General features: G+C 41.6%; 1 protein-coding gene across 1 annotated transcript in view; it reads right to left on the reverse strand.

Annotated features, from left to right (window-relative positions):
* LOC126184760 (spermatogenesis-defective protein 39 homolog) overlaps positions 1-16465 on the reverse strand; it is a 115079-nt gene that overhangs the window by 34411 nt on the left and 64203 nt on the right. The window contains exon 8 of the mRNA XM_049927306.1: positions 15461-15599. Within this exon, the coding sequence (XP_049783263.1) occupies positions 15461-15599 (139 nt within the window). The remainder of the gene's footprint in view (positions 1-15460; positions 15600-16465) is intronic.

Here is a 16465-nt window from a genome sequence, read left to right on the forward strand (position 1 = left end):
AAAGCGAGAAGTAGCGAAAAGAAATACTACTTTCATACTTGCTGATGTCAAGAAGCTAACACACAAAACTCTTGTCAATGTTACTCACCAGGACTGGGAGGGGTGCATAAAACAAGCAGAAGCCTTGCAAGAAACTGATTTCTTGAACCAGGGTTTAAGAGACACCCTAGTGGGATCTGTGATGATAGACTTGGTTGAAGCATGTGATAGTGAATGTGACGACACGGAGCCAGAAGATCCTCCAGTTTAGGTAAGTGTTGTCTATGTAAAAAGCTGAATTGATTTAAATGTTTGTCTATTCATTTCAGTTATAGAGCACATACTGCGAATATTTTCACTTACAGTAGACGTCCGATAAATTTATCACAAATGGTGACCATTAGTTTACTCAATAGTATCTGTCAATTGGTTCAAATGGCTCTGAGCAGAATTGGTCTTAACATCTGAGGTCATCAGTCCCCTAAACTTAGAACTACTTAAACCTAACTAACCTAAGGACATCACACACATCCATGCCCAAGGCAGGATTCGAACCTGCGACCGTAGCGGTGGCGCAGTTCCAGACTGAAGCGCCTTGAACTGCTCGGCCACACTGGCCGGCAACTGTCAATTAAAATAAGATTGTCAATTCTGCATTAATTAACAACAGTTTTTCCTAAAAATCTGTATCGAATGTCTTTACATTGGGATATACTCTTACTGCAATTGGTTTACTAGTCCATTCAAAATTTGACTTTTTTTTCACAGAAGGATTTACTGGCTTTTCATAGTAAGAGTAATGCAGTTCATAAAACGATAAAATGTTGTGGTGCTTCTGTATCAACTGTATATACAAACAGTGCAGTAATATCGGAACAGTCCCAGCACCTAATCTGATTCTCAAAGAAGAGCATAGAAATCTATGATATTTGACGACTTTTACGAAAAGCTAGAACATAGAATTGTATTACTTTAGTATGACAGCGGATAGTATCCGATGGCTAGAGAAATACAGGGTAATGTCCGTGATAAAATTGATTATTCTGGCCAGTCACTTCAATGCACTGTCTTCTCCGCCCACTTGGTTTTTAATTCAGACACTGTAATGATGGACAAAATTTGTAACACAAGACAGGGACACTGTAGTAGTAAGAACGAGGTTTTTTTGTACCAAGCACGTATTGCATGCTGAAAATAATAGGCTTACAGCAAATTTAGATAAAACTTGGGTTTCACAAAACCTTTCGAACAAATATTTTGCTCGACTTAAGTGAAAATATTGGCTTCAAAATAACTATAATTACTTTTGCGTAGCATATATTGGCATTTTGAGTGACGGATGCAATGACGAAGGATATGTATTAGCAGCGAGTAAATTATTTTTGGGAAGTATGGAATATTCTCAGTCATATTAAAGCGAGCCGTCCAGACAAAACTCTTGATGACAGCCTACAATGACTCGCGCACTGCTGCGCATGGAATATAGGAGAAGTAATTTGCCTCTGTACATGATACGATACAATAATGATGTCTGAACTGTTACCAAAAATAATTTTGTAGTTTTCTTAACAACTTTCTCACGGAGAAGTTTCTTCGCAGTCCTACAGAACAAAAATTCATCAGTGATTACATTTTTCGGCACAGTTTTACACCTCTTATAATATTTTATTTTTTATCTCCGAATACTTTTATGTTTCTGAAATTAAAGGACACAGCATATGCTTTTCAACTTTGAGGATTTTTTTTTTCCCCAGTCCAATTACATTAGTGATTCTGTTACCACCACAGGTTGACGTAAAAAATTATTTTCTTCAAAAATTTCTTGTAACATTAATTTTCATTTTTTTCCTAGCAGCTAGTGACAATTTTATTTTGGAAAGTACTCCTTCATATTCTAGACTAAAAACAGAATTGCCCTTTTTTTTTTTTTTTTTTTTTGAAATTATCACTATTAAAAAAAAAACTGGCAATGATGTAAGATGGTGAGATGACCTTCAAGCCCTATTTTTGTGCCGGATACTATAATAATCAATTGGGAAGAAAACAAGAACAGCCCACTTGTTCATGTGCTGTAAGAATTTTTTACCCATGCTTCTTCTGCAGATTCTGTAAGACTTGCTATTAACTTTTGAAGCATCAGAGCAACAATTGTGTTGCTGTTATGGTATTCAGTCCAAAGAATGATCTGATGCATGCTACTTTACCCTTTGCAAGGTTCATATCTACTGCAGTTATGCCTTGGTCACCCTCTACAATTACTTCACCCCAAATTAACTATTCTTTGATCCTTCCCGTTAACCTATCCCTTCTTTTAATCAAGTTGTACTACTATGTTCCTTTCTCCCTGATTTGATTCTGTACCTCTCTATTAGTTATCTGACCTACTGTCCTCGGTGGCTCAGATGGATAGAGCGTCTGCCATGTAAGCAGGAGATCCCAGGTTTGAGTCCTGGTCAGGGCACACATTTTCAACTGTCCCCATTGATGTATATCAACACCTGTCATCAGCTAATGGTATTGATTTAATTGTAATTTCATGAAATAAATATGTACTTTTGAAAAATAATTTTCTTCATGCAGTTAAAAGATTAACTGATGGCATCTCACGATGGGCTGAATATCTTTCCTCTTATTATACACTTTATAAACACACAAATCTTCTCAGTAGCTGACTGTAACAAATAACAAGTAGCAGCTTTCACAGACAAGTTATCTACAAACATGTGTGTGTGTAATGACACAGTAGTTCTCATGTGAATACAAGAACTGAGAATATCATACAAATGTAAGATACAGTATAACCCCACTTTTATGTTCCTGACTTTAAATTCACCACAGACTTACAATTACATCAACTGAAGTGTTCAAACATAATAAGTGAAGTGTTGGGTCCACTTTTCAAGAAAGTACTGCAAGCTGATATCAGTAATGAAAAATTTAGTCTGCTGGTAGACGACTGTACTGACACAAGTATTTTAAAACATCTAGGAATTGCAACAACATACACTCCTGGAAATTGAAATAAGAACACCGTGAATTCATTGTCCCAGGAAGGGGAAACTTTATTGACACATTCCTGGGGTCAGATACATCACATGATCACACTGACAGAACCACAGGCACATAGACACAGGCAACAGAGCATGCACAATGTCGGCACTAGTACAGTGTATATCCACCTTTCGCAGCAATGCAGGCTGCTATTCTCCCATGGAGACGATCGTAGAGATGCTGGATGTAGTCCTGTGGAACGGCTTGCCATGCCATTTCCACCTGGCGCCTCAGTTGGACCAGCGTTCGTGCTGGACGTGCAGACCGCATGAGACGACGCTTCATCCAGTCCCAAACATGCTCAATGGGGGACAGATCCGGAGATCTTGCTGGCCAGGGTAGTTGACTTACACCTTCTAAAGCACGTTGGGTGGCACGGGATACATGCGGACGTGCATTGTCCTGTTGGAACAGCAAGTTCCCTTGCCGGTCTAGGAATGGTAGAACGATGGGTTCGATGACGGTTTGGATGTACCGTGCACAATTCAGTGTCCCCTCGACGATCACCAGTGGTGTACGGCCAGTGTAGGAGATCGCTCCCCACACCATGATGCCGGGTGTTGGCCCTGTGTGCCTCGGTCGTATGCAGTCCTGATTGTGGCGCTCACCTGCACGGCGCCAAACACGCATACGACCATTATTGGCACCAAGGCAGAAGCGACTCTCATCGCTGAAGACGACACGTCTCCATTCGTCCCTCCATTCACGCCTGTCGCGACACCACTGGAGGCGGGCTGCACGATGTTGGGGCGTGAGCGGAAGACGGCCTAACGGTGTGCGGGACCGTAGCCCAGCTTCATGGAGACGGTTGCGAATGGTCCTCGCCGATACCCCAGGAGCAACAGTGTCCCTAATTTGCTGGGAAGTGGCGGTGTGGTCCCCTACGGCACTGCGTAGGATCCTACGGTCTTGGCGTGCATCCGTGCGTCGCTGCGGTCCGGTCCCAGGTCGACGGGCACGTGCACCTTCCGCCGACCACTGGCGACGACATCGATGTACTGTGGAGACCTCACGCCCCACATGTTGAGCAATTCGGCGGTACGTCCACCCGGCCTCCCGCATGCCCACTATACGCCCTCGCTCAAAGTCCGTCAACTGCACATACGGTTCACGTCCACGCTGTCGCGGCATGCTACCAGTGTTAAAGACTGCGATGGAGCTCCGTATGCCACGGCAAACTGGCTGACACTGATGGCGGCGGTGCACAAATGCTGCGCAGCTAGCGCCATTCGACGGCCAACACCGCGGTTCCTGGTGTGTCCGCTGTGCCGTGCGTGTGATCATTGCTTGTACAGCCCTCTCGCAGTGTCCGGAGCAAGTATGGTGGGTCTGACACACCGGTGTCAATGTGTTCTTTTTTCCATTTCCAGGAGTGTATTATAGTGAATCAAAAGTGTCACTTATTCCTGCCAAAAACGACCATGCAAAATGTCTGGCCAATGCAATCATAGTAACTTTAAAAGATCACAACATGTAAATTGAAAATTGGATTGGGATAGGCACAGATAATGCATCAATTATGACAGGAGTGAATAATGGTCTAAACAAAATTTAAAAAAGATTGTGGACTGCCAGATGTTGTACTTGTGCATCACAAAAGTCATTCTTTACAACTGGTAATTAGTCACGCTTCAGAAAATGCTACATTCAAAACCACAGATATATGACGAGAGTAACCTACAACAGGTTTTGTCTATAAGAACCTTCAACATCACAGAACGTCAGCAATCGTTGGTTAATATATTAAAAAACTAAAAACCCGCCTCGACTGCGAAAAAAGCACCTAGTGTTAAATGTTAACCAAGTTTTCAGTGTGGATAGCTATACCTTCTTCAGAACAACAATAAAACCCACAAGTGCCTAAGAAGACCTTTGTCAATGATTAAAAGAACACCACAGCTATACATTTATAAAAGAAAAAGAAAAGGAAAACACAAACAGTACATATGTACAAAGTCAAAACCACTACTTAACTTAATAGTGTGAGGTGGAGCATACACCATTAAGTTAAGTAGTGGTTTTGACTTTGTACATATGTACTGTTTGTGTTTTCCTTTCTTTTTCATTTATAAATGTATAGCTATGGTGTTCTTTTAATCATTGACAAAGGTCTTCTTAGGCACTTGTGGGTTTTATTGTTGTTCTGAAGAAGGTGTAGTTATCTACTCTGAAACCTGGGTTAACACTTAACACTAGGTGCTTTTTTCGCAATAGAGGCGGATTTTTAGTTTTTTAATACATTTTGTCTATCTCCAAGAAAAATATCTGAAGCAATAAATTGTGGCAAAGCACCATTGAAAATACCTAAAAAGTAAGTGAGACATTATGGCTTTCCATACATCCAGCAATCTATCATATTTAACAACAATGGGATTAACTGAAATTGCATTTCTCTATGTGTAAAACTAGATAAAATTGTTACATGCAGAACTGCTCCATTGTATGTTCAAAGATCCACACAATTTGTCGCACGTAACTTATTTACAAAGTGTTTTATGTAAAGTCCAACCAGCCACGAAAACATTAAAGAGTGAAAACTCCTATCCCACAAAACTGCTGGACATTGTAAAAGAGCGACTTATGAGCCTGCTATTACCATGAAAGTCCTAACTACATCTCTTCAGAAAAGTCATCTTAATCCATATACTACACTTGGCTATGCTTTTGAAACCTGTGCTAGCAAGTTGAAGTTATCTGAGGACAGCATCAAATTGGTAACAAAATGATGCATTGAATTTACAGTGAAACTTATAAAAGAATTACAAAATAGACTTCCATCCAGTATCGAAATTTTAACCAAGATGTACAAATTGGTTGTAAGAAAAGTTTTGCGAGCTAAAACAAGTACTCACAATGTCATTTACTTAGCAAAAGAACTGATATCGACGTATTCGAAAAAAACTTCACAACAATGGAATAATATCAATTTCATTTGATGGCAAAACTTAGAGACTACAGTCCATTTCTTGATTGCTGTTTGAGCATATAAAGATGCTGGAAATCTAAATCCATTCAAAGAACTGTGTATTCTTGCATTTACTTTATTGTCATTGCCACATTCAAATGCAGAGACAGAACGAATTTTTAGTGCCATGAATATGGTCAAAACAAAACTTTGCAATCGCCTTAGACTTTCTTCATTGAATTCTATTTTGATGGTCAGAAGAACCTTAAAAAGATTGAAAAAAATGTTGTGACAATGAATTACCAACATATGTACTAAGACTTACTGGAACCAACAAATCATACCCTCTTAGGAATAAAGATGATAGTGGCACACAGCCATCAACTTCAATCTTGGGGCAACTTCACCACCCTTTAACTGTCTTAATTGATAATTCCGACGATGATGATGAAAAAATTGTTTTCATGTTCTTTTCTTTGTTTAGTTTAAAAGACATTCCTAATTCTTAAATATACAAACAAAAAGTTCTGAAATAATGAAAGTATATAGGAATATATTCCTGTTTCAATTCGTCAATCCCATGAAATTATTTTATTGACTTTTCACCTTTGGTCAGTCTAGGGACATTTAGTTCAGCCTTGTTGGCAACACTGTAGTTAACAGCTTTGCTCACTTTGTGTTGTTGGTTTAAACACAGCAGTCAGCACCTGTTACATATTTTTTCATGCTTAGCGAGATGTGTTTTGAGAATTTAGTCTTGTCATCAAGTGTAAATATTTACATTGTGATGTTTCCCAAAAGAACAATGTGAGTAATAGTTTGCATGTGTGTGGCTTTCTACATAACTGAGGAGGCATAGTACCAAATAACCTTAAGAGGACAATTACAGTGCAGGAGACGCAGAACATCAAATGCACAAACACTGCACAAAATACTTATGTAAATATTTGTATTTGACAACAATAACAAATTATCGAAATGTATTGTGCTAAGCATGAAAAATATGTAACTGGTGCAGTGTTTCATTCCTTCCATAGTGAATGACAGGGCTGGATTTCCAAAAACACTGATTATGGCTTATGAAATTAGTCAAAAATTTCTACTTCCCAGACAGTTTGCAGTTCCCATTACATTAGCAGTTTTTACCAGATAATACCGCGCGATCGCTACGGTCGCAGGTTCGAATCTTGCCTCGGGCATGGATGTGTGTGATGTCCTTAGGTCCGTGACAAGTTGTTTGATACCTATTATGTACATATATCATACATAAAATGTGGAAATGGGAGGGGGATCCTATATGTAACTTTTACTGCTTGAAACATTATTTCCCACATTTTACATTTTCTCACATTTGACACCATTTTTTTCAAGTCCCATTTAAAGTATAAAAGCAGGGTTGCACTGCACTTACAAAACGTAATGGCAAGAAAAGGTTAGACGAAACATAAATTAAATAAAAGAATCTTCTTATATTACTTTTCTTGCTTAAATATGTTTTGGCACATCTGCGATGCAGACAGCTGCTGCTGCAGTAATGAAAACCAAAAGATGAAATATGGCAACTGCAAAACATTTTCAGAGCAGAAGCAAAGAAATAACATGAAAGGACTATGGCATTACATTGTCCCCAAAGTAACACGCAGTTACTGTATGATTTGCTGAAATCAGTGTTGTCGTAACTGCCGCCTGGTTCACGTCTGCTGTGCAGCGAGCTACCCTAATTTAAGTATTAACTGTATTTTTCTTACTTGTCACTTCTTCTTCCATGTGTATTTGCTTTTAGGAAGCTTTAATTTTCGAGTGCTCTTAATAGTGTTCCATAGATTTCGTGTTTGTTTTGAATACAGTCAGAGAGAGTCCCTTTAGTCAGCCATAGTCAGTGTCAGTGTCGTCGTAACTGCCGCCTGCTTCACGTCTGCTGTGCAGCGAGCTACCTTAATTTAAGTATTAACTGTATTTTTCTTACTTGTCACTTTTTCTTCCGTGTGTATTTGCTTTTAGAAAGCTTTAATTTTCGAGTGCTCTTAATAGTGTTCCATAGATTTCGTGTTTGTTTTGAATACAGTCAGAGAGAGTCCCTGTAGTCAACCATATTGCCAGTAGTGCTAGTGTTTGTTTTCAATACAGTCCAGAGACAGGTAGTGCTATTTTCATTGTTTTCTACAAGAAATGGCTAGCAACCACAGTTTAGTGATTAAGCAGCCGCCTTTAGTGAATTAGCAGTCTTGTTAAAGGTTGATTAACTCTCTTCAGTAAATTGTTTCCTTAGGATGGATAGGATGTGTGACTGCTGTGTACGGACGCAGGAGGAGCTGGCCACTGTTCGCGAACAGCTGAGCGTGTTGATGGCCGCAGTCAGCCGTCTTCAGGCTGCTGCCTCTGAGTGTAGCGGCAGTGGGGAGTCTGGTGCGTCGCAAGGTACACCCCAGGTGTTACATGCTTCACCCACTGTCCCTGCTGTCGAGGCATCTTCGCGGGTACCGGGCGCGGTTGGGCCACCCTCTCCCCAAGGGGAGCGGCGGGTTCAGCGGCGTTCGCGGCGCACGAGGCGGAAGGTCAATGTGGAGGCTGGCCGTGTGGCATCGCCCGCTCTGCCTGTGAGGGGACATGTGGCTGCTCCTTCAGCAAGGTCCGAGCAGGCACATGGGGGGAGGGGTTTATTAGTTATTGGGAGCTCCAACGTTAGGCGGGTGATGGAGCCCCTTAGGGAAATAGCGAGAAGGTCGGGGAAGAAGGCCAGTGTTCACTCTGTCTGCTTGCCGGGGGGTCTCATCCGAGATGTGGAGGAGGCCCTACCGGTGGCGACAGAGAGCACTGGGTGCAACCGACTGCAAATTGTTGCTCATGTCGGCACCAATGACTCCTGCCGTCTGGGTTCAGAGGTCATCCTCAGTTCGTACAGGCGGTTGGCGGAATTGGTGAAGGCGGAAAGCCTCGCTCGCGGGGTGGAATCAGAGCTAACTATTTGTAGTATCGTTCCCAGAACCGATCGCGGTCCTCTGGTTTGGAGCCGAGTGGAAGGCTTAAACCAGAGGCTCAGACGATTCTGCGGAGATCTGGGGTGCAAATTTCTCGACCTCCGCTATCGGGTGGAGAAATGTAGGGTCCCCCTGAATAGGTCAGGCGTGCACTACACACCAGAAGCGGCTACAAGGGTAGCGGAGTACGTGTGGAGTGCACATGGGGGTTTTTTAGGTTAGAGAATCCCCTCCCTAGGCCCGACAAGACGCCTCCTGAGACGCGGCAAGATAGGAGTAGGCAAAATGCAACAGGGAATAACAATATTAATGTGCTAATAGTAAACTGCAGGAGCGTCTATAGAAAGGTCCCAGAACTGCTTTCATTAATAAACGATCACAACGCCCATATAGTACTAGGGACAGAAAGTTGGCTGAAACCAGACGTAAACAGTAACGAAATCCTAAACTCAGATTGGAATGTATACCGCAGAGACAGGCTGAACAGTGAAGGGGGAGGCGTGTTTATAGCGATAAGAAGTGCAATAGTATCGAAGGAAATTGACGGAGATCCGAAATGTGAAATGATTTGGGTGAAGGTCGCGGTTAAAGCAGGCTCAGACATGGTAATTGGATGTCTCTATAGGCCCCCTGGCTCAGCAGCTGTTGTGGCTGAGCACCTGAAGGATAATTTGGAAAATATAGTTCTGGGTGGAGATTTTAATTTGCCGGATATAAACTGGGAGACTCAGACGTTCATAACGGGTGGCAGGGACAAAGAATCCAGTGAAATTTTTTTAAGTGCTTTATCTGAAAACTAACTTGAGCAGTTAAACAGAGAACCGACCCATGGCGATAACATATTAGACCTTCTGGTGACAAACAGACCCAAACTATTTGAAAAAGTTAACGCAGAACAGGGAATCAGCGATCATAAAGCGGTTACGGCATCGATGATTTCAGCCGTAAATAGGAATATTAAAAAGGGTAGGAAGATTTTTCTGTTTAGAAAAAGTGACAAAAAGCAGATTTCAGAGTACCTGTTGGCTCAACACAAAAGTTTGTTGAGGATCAGTGGACAAAGTTCAAAACCATCGTACAATATGCGTTAGATGAGTATGTGCCAAGCAAGATCGTGAGATGGAAAAGAGCCACCGTGGTACAACAACCGAGTTAGAAAACTGCTGCGGAAGCAAAGGGAACTTCACAGCAAACATAAACATAGCCAAAGCCTTGCAGACAAACAAAAATTACGCGAAGCGAAATGTAGTGTGAAGAGAGCTATGCGAGAGGCGATCAATGAATTCGAAAGTAAAGTTCTGTGTACTGACTTGGCAAAAAATCCTAAGAAATTTTGGTCTTATGTCAAAGCGGTAGGTGGATCAAAACAAAATGTGCAGACACTCTGTGACCAAAATGGTACTGAAACAGAGGATGACAGACTAAAGGCCGAAATACTAAATGTCTTTTTCCAAAGTTGTTTCACAGAGGAAGATTGCACTGTAGTTCCTTCTCTAGATTGCCGCACAGATGACAAAATGGTAGATATCGAAATAGACGACAGAGGGATAGAGAAACAATTAAAATCGCTCAAAAGAGGAAAGGCCTCTGGACCTGATGGGATACCAGTTCAATTTTACACAGAGTACGCGAAGGAACTTGCCCCCCTTCTTGCAGCAGTGTACCGTAGGTCTCTAGAAGAGCGTAGCGTTCCAAAGGATTGGAAAAGGGCACAGGTCATCCCCGTTTTCAAGAAGGGACGTCGAACAGATGTGCAGAACTATAGACCTATATCTCTAACGTCGATCAGTTGTAGAATTTTGGAACACGGATTATGTTCGAGTATAATGACTTTTCTGGAGACTAGAAATCTACTCTGTAGGAATCAGCATGGGTTTAGAAAAAGACGATCGTGTGAAACCCAGCTCGCGCTATTCGTCCACGGGACTCAGAGGGCCATAGACACGGGTTCCCAGGTAGATGCCCTGTTTCTTGACTTCCGCAAGGCGTTCGATACAGTTCCCCACAGTCGTTTAATGAACAAAGTAAGAGCATATGGACTATCAGACCAATTGTGTGATTGGATTGAAGACTTCCTAGATAACAGAACGCAGCATGTCATTCTCAATGGAGAGAAGTCTTCCGAAGTAAGAGTGATTTCAGGCGTGCTGCAGGGGAGTGTCGTAAGACCGTTGCTATTCACAATATACATAAATGACCTGGTGGATGACATTGGAAGTTCACTGAGGCTTTTTGCAGATGATGCTGTGGTGTATCGAGAGGTTGTAACAATGGAAAATTGTACTGAAATGCAGGAGGATCTGCAGCGAATTGACGCATGGTGCAGGGAATGGCAACTGAATCTCAATGTAGACAAGTGTAAGGTGCTGCGAATACACAGAAAGATAGATCCTTTATCATTTAGCTACAAAATAGCAGGTCAGCAACTGGAAGCAGTTAATACCATAAATTATCTGGGAGTACGCATTAGGAGTGATTTAAAATGGAATGATCATATAATGTTGATTGTCGGTAAAGCAGATGCCAGACTGAGATTCATTGGAAGAATCCTAAGGAAATGCAATCCGAAAACAAAGGAAGTAGGTTACAGTACGCTTGTTCGCCCACTGCTTGAATACTGCTCAGCAGTGTGGGATCCGTACCAGATAGGGTTGATAGAAGACATAGAGAAGATCCAACGGAGAGCAGCGCGCTTCGTTACAGGATCATTTAGTAATCGCGAAAGCATTACAGAGATGATAGATAAACTCCAGTGGAAGACTCTGCAGGAGAGACGCTCAGTAGCTCGGTACGGGCTTTTGTCAAAGTTTCGAGAACATACCTTCACCGAAGAGTCAAGCAGTATATTGCTCCCTCCTACGTATATCTCGCGAAGAGACCATGAGGATAAAATCAGAGAGATTAGAGCCCACACAGAGGCATACCGACAATCCTTCTTTCCACGAACAATACGAGACTGGAATAGAAGGGAGAACCGATAGAGGTACTGAAGGTACCCTCCGCCACACACCGTCAGGTGGCTTGCGGAGTATGGATGTAGATGTAGATGTAGAATATCAACAAATATTATTCTGAAGCATCTACAGGAACACTTACTTTGAATTAACTTGCTTGAAAAATTATACCTGTGCTTTTGTTACCACAGCTTTGACTAATGTTTGAGAGTGGTATGTGGTCGAACTACATTTACCATATATACTTCCCAGATGCCACAGAAATTTCACTAAATGTTTCTTTACACAAAAACATTCTCTCTCTCTCTCTCTCTCTCTCTCTCTCTCTCACACACACACACACACACACACACACACACACACACACACACACACACACATACACAAAGCATATGGCATGGGCCTGCAGCTTTAGAAGCCAGAGCTAAGTCTGTATTTGAAGCATTCTCTAGGTGTCTTCTACAGATGTTGTTTTCATGGGATGACAAAAATTACTGTACACTTTACTTAATAAATTTGCCAAATTATTAGCAGTCTGCAATACTATTAGCCACAACATGAGATTACACTCCGTCTAGATCATATGTACATTAAAAATGTTTTGCTTAATGAGCTGTAAAAGAAAACAGTGACATACACTTCAATTCAAAATAATGCAGACTTTTTAAAGACAAACATCACCTTAATTTGTACTATCAATATATCACATGCCTAATTCTCTCCACATTAGACCATCTGCCAATGTTCAGGTGACACTAAATAGACTATGTTAATTACAAATTTACCATCTCAAATTCTAATGTTTACCACTTCATAAAGACACACTTGTTCAAGTATTTCTGCCTATTATGCTGCAGTCAAATGAATTTGTTGGAGAAACCCAAATTCCATCCCCATCAATGGATGACATTATCAATGGAGATTGTAGCATTATGAAGGTCTATTCAGACAATGGCTTACCACTAAATGAAGTTGAATCTTGTTCCCACATGCTCCCACACAGAGGTGAGACATTACGGTTTCAAAACTTAAGTGCAAGTGTCTGTAAATTCCTGCTTTTTCCAATGGTTTGCAAGCACCACTGCCCAATGTTAGATCTTCCTGTACCTTTTGGCTGGGTTCACACCCTAAAGTGACAGGGTATTCAGACTGTCACGTAAAGATTATAGTGATGTACAGCTGTTTGTGAAGTCCGATGTTTTTCTCGCATTCACTGGCAACCCTACTGAGCACATAGCGAAGATCTTGAAGAAGTGGAATAATGCTATAGTTTGCAAACTGATCTAAAAGATACAGAGAAACCTAAGGTTATCTGAGAATGCTCATAAGATGGATCTGCTTGGCAGCCAGGAGATGATCAGATTCAGTTTGATATGACTCAAGTCCTTGTTGCCACAAGCAAATACATACTGAGGTGACAGAGATCATTGAACACAACAGTAATTGTAATCTGAAGCAGGAGTGTGTTTAACAGAATGACATCTTGACTCCACTGCTGAAAATACACGTACCAGTCTATCACGGTGGGACGATAGAAATAGTGGATGACAGCAACCGACACTAGTCTATTACACTCGAGGTTTGAAAGTGTGACATTACACCTCTAGATGTGAACAGGTGGAAGTTAAATTTTACTTCAGCAGGCCAGAGTGTGAACTGAACCTACAGTGAAGACTGCTCCTCCTGAAGAAGTCCTCTGGAGATGGGAATGGAACATTGGGTTTCTCCAAGAAATTCATGTGAACACATCATTATAGCTCAGTAACTGTGACTTTCCAGCACTGAGGGTTTGAATTTCATTCACAATTTAGTATATTTCATTTATAATTTTTAAAAGTATTTGGATGCTAAACCTACTCAGTTAAACAAGAAACAAATCTCAAGGTTCCACAGTCATTATAATTAGAAAATGTAATTATTTAATGCAAAACATACAGGGTGTTACAAATAGGTACGGCCAAACTTTCAGGAAACATTCCTCACACGCAAAGAAAGAAAATATGTTATGTTGACATGTGTCCGGAAACGCTTACTTTCCATGTTAGAGCTCATTTTATTACTTCTCTTCAAATCACATTAACCGTGGAATGGAAACGCACAGCAACAGAATGTACCAGCGTGACTTCAAACACTTTGTTACAGGAAATGTTCAAAATGTCCTCCGTTAGCGAGGATACAAGCATCCACACTCCGTCGCATGGAATCCCTGATGCGCTGATGCAGCCCTGGAGAATGGCGTATTGTATCACAGCCCTCCACAATACGAGCACGAAGAGTCTCTACATTTGGTACCGGGGTTGTGTAGACAAGAGCTTTCAAATGCCCCCATAAATGAAAGTCAAGAGGGTTGAGGTCAGGAGAGCATGGAGGCCATGGAATTGGTCCGCCTCTACCAATCCATCAGCCACCGAATCTGTTGTTGAGAAGCGTACGAACACTTCGACTGAAATGTGCAGGAGCTCCATCGTGCATGAACCACATGTTGTGTCGTACTTGTAAAGGCATATGTTCTAGCAGCACAGGTAGAGTATCCCGTATGAAATCATGATAACGTGTTCCATTGAGCGTAGGTGGAAGAACATGGGGCCCAATCGAGACATCACCAACAATGCCTGCCCAAACGTTCACAGAAAATCTGTGTTGATGACGTGATTGCACAATTGTGTGCGGATTCTCGTCAGCCCACACATGTTGATTGTGAAAATTTACAATTTGATCACGTTGGAATGAAGCCTCATCCGTAAAGAGAACATTTGCACTGAAATGAGGATTGACACATTGTTGGATGAACCATTCGCAGAAGTGTACCCGTGGAGGCCAATCAGCTGCTGATAGTGCCTGCACACACTGTACATGGTACAGAAACAACTGGTTCTCCCGTAGCACTCTCCATACAGTGACGTGGTCAACGTTACCTTGTACAGCAGCAACTTCTCTGACGCTGACATTAGGGTTATGGTCAACTGCACGAAGAATTGCCTCGTCCATTGCAGGTGTCCTCGTCATTCTAGGTCTTCCCCAGTCGCGAGTAATAGGCTGGAATGTTTCATGCTCTCTAAGACGTTGATCAATTGCTTCGAACGTCTTCCTGTCGGGACACCTTTGTTCTGGAAATTTGTCTCGATACAAACGTACCGCGCCACAGCTATTGCCCCATGCTAATCCATACATCAAATGGGCATCTGCCAACTCCGCATTTGCAAACATTGCACTGACTGCAAAACCACATTCGTGATGAACACTAACCTGTTGATGATACGTACTGATGTGCTTGATGCTAGTACTGTAGAGCAATGAGTCGCATGTCAACACAAGCACCGAAGTCAACATTACCTTCCTTCAATTGGGCCAACTGGCAGTGAATCGAGGAAGTACAGTACATACTGACGAAACTAAAATGAGCTCTAACATGGAAATTAAGCGTTTCCGGACACATGTCCACATAACATCTTTTCTTTATTTGTGTGTGAGGAATGTTTCCTGAAAAAGTTTGGCCGTACCTTTTTGTAACACCCTGTATATGACAATGACAATGGAATGACACTAGTGATACCTTACAATAAGAAACACAAACACGTGCACCTTACACTTACCAAGTAGCTGAACATAGTTCAAAACTGTCCTTCGGTCAATTCCGTCAGTGATAAAGTAATTTTTTGCACAGAATCGAAGCTTCTGAATTTTCCTTTCAACATTGGAAGTATATCTAACAGCGAGATGGAATTGTTTCATCTGCAATGAAAGAAAAATTTTATGCCAATAACACCATTAATTATACAGATCTTCAATATGAATAACAATTGCAAAACAACACTATAACCAAAAATAAATAAATTGCTTCATCCACCCATTAAATGACAACATATGGTGATGAATGTAGCTGTTAGCCCCCTCTTTATAACATTCTGAAAAAATGAAGTAACAATAAAAAAAAAAAAAAAATATGAAAACATTCATAGGATAACATCTTAGTTAAAATTACACTTTTTCTCTCCCACATACTCTTGACAAAGCAGATGAGGAGGATGGGAGAAAGGGGGTGATGAGGCTATGGCAGCCACTAGAAATACACACTAAACTCACCTAATTATTAACTCATATAAGATCTCCAGTGCCTTGTCTCTCCAATTATCTACCACCTCCCACATGCTCACTGCCTGGCCACAGACAAGCAATCGTCTTGTGTCTCAGTGCCACCCAGGACTGGAGAAAATGAATCACATTCTCCACCAAGGTTATGACTATTTTTTGTTGTGCCCTGAAATTCAGAATATTGTCCCCATTATCCTCTCCAACCTTCCCACAGTGGTCTTCTGACATCCACTGAACCTTATCTCCTTGTCACCTGCACTAGACCTAAATGCAAGACCTGTTCCATACATCTACCCTCTACCATCTACACCAGTCCTGACACGGGCATCTCCTACCCAACGAAGGCAGAGCTATCTGTGTGGCCAAGGAACAGCTGGACCACCCAGTTGATAAACATGCTGCCCAACATGACGTACTTAACTTCAATGGCTGCTTCACAGTTTGCCTCAGCTCATTCCTTCCTACCAACACAAGCTTTTCTGAACAAGTGGGAGCTCTTCCTACAA

The sequence above is a fragment of the Schistocerca cancellata genome, chromosome 4 (assembly GCF_023864275.1).
Source record: "Schistocerca cancellata isolate TAMUIC-IGC-003103 chromosome 4, iqSchCanc2.1, whole genome shotgun sequence".
NCBI lineage: Eukaryota > Metazoa > Arthropoda > Insecta > Orthoptera > Acrididae > Schistocerca > Schistocerca cancellata.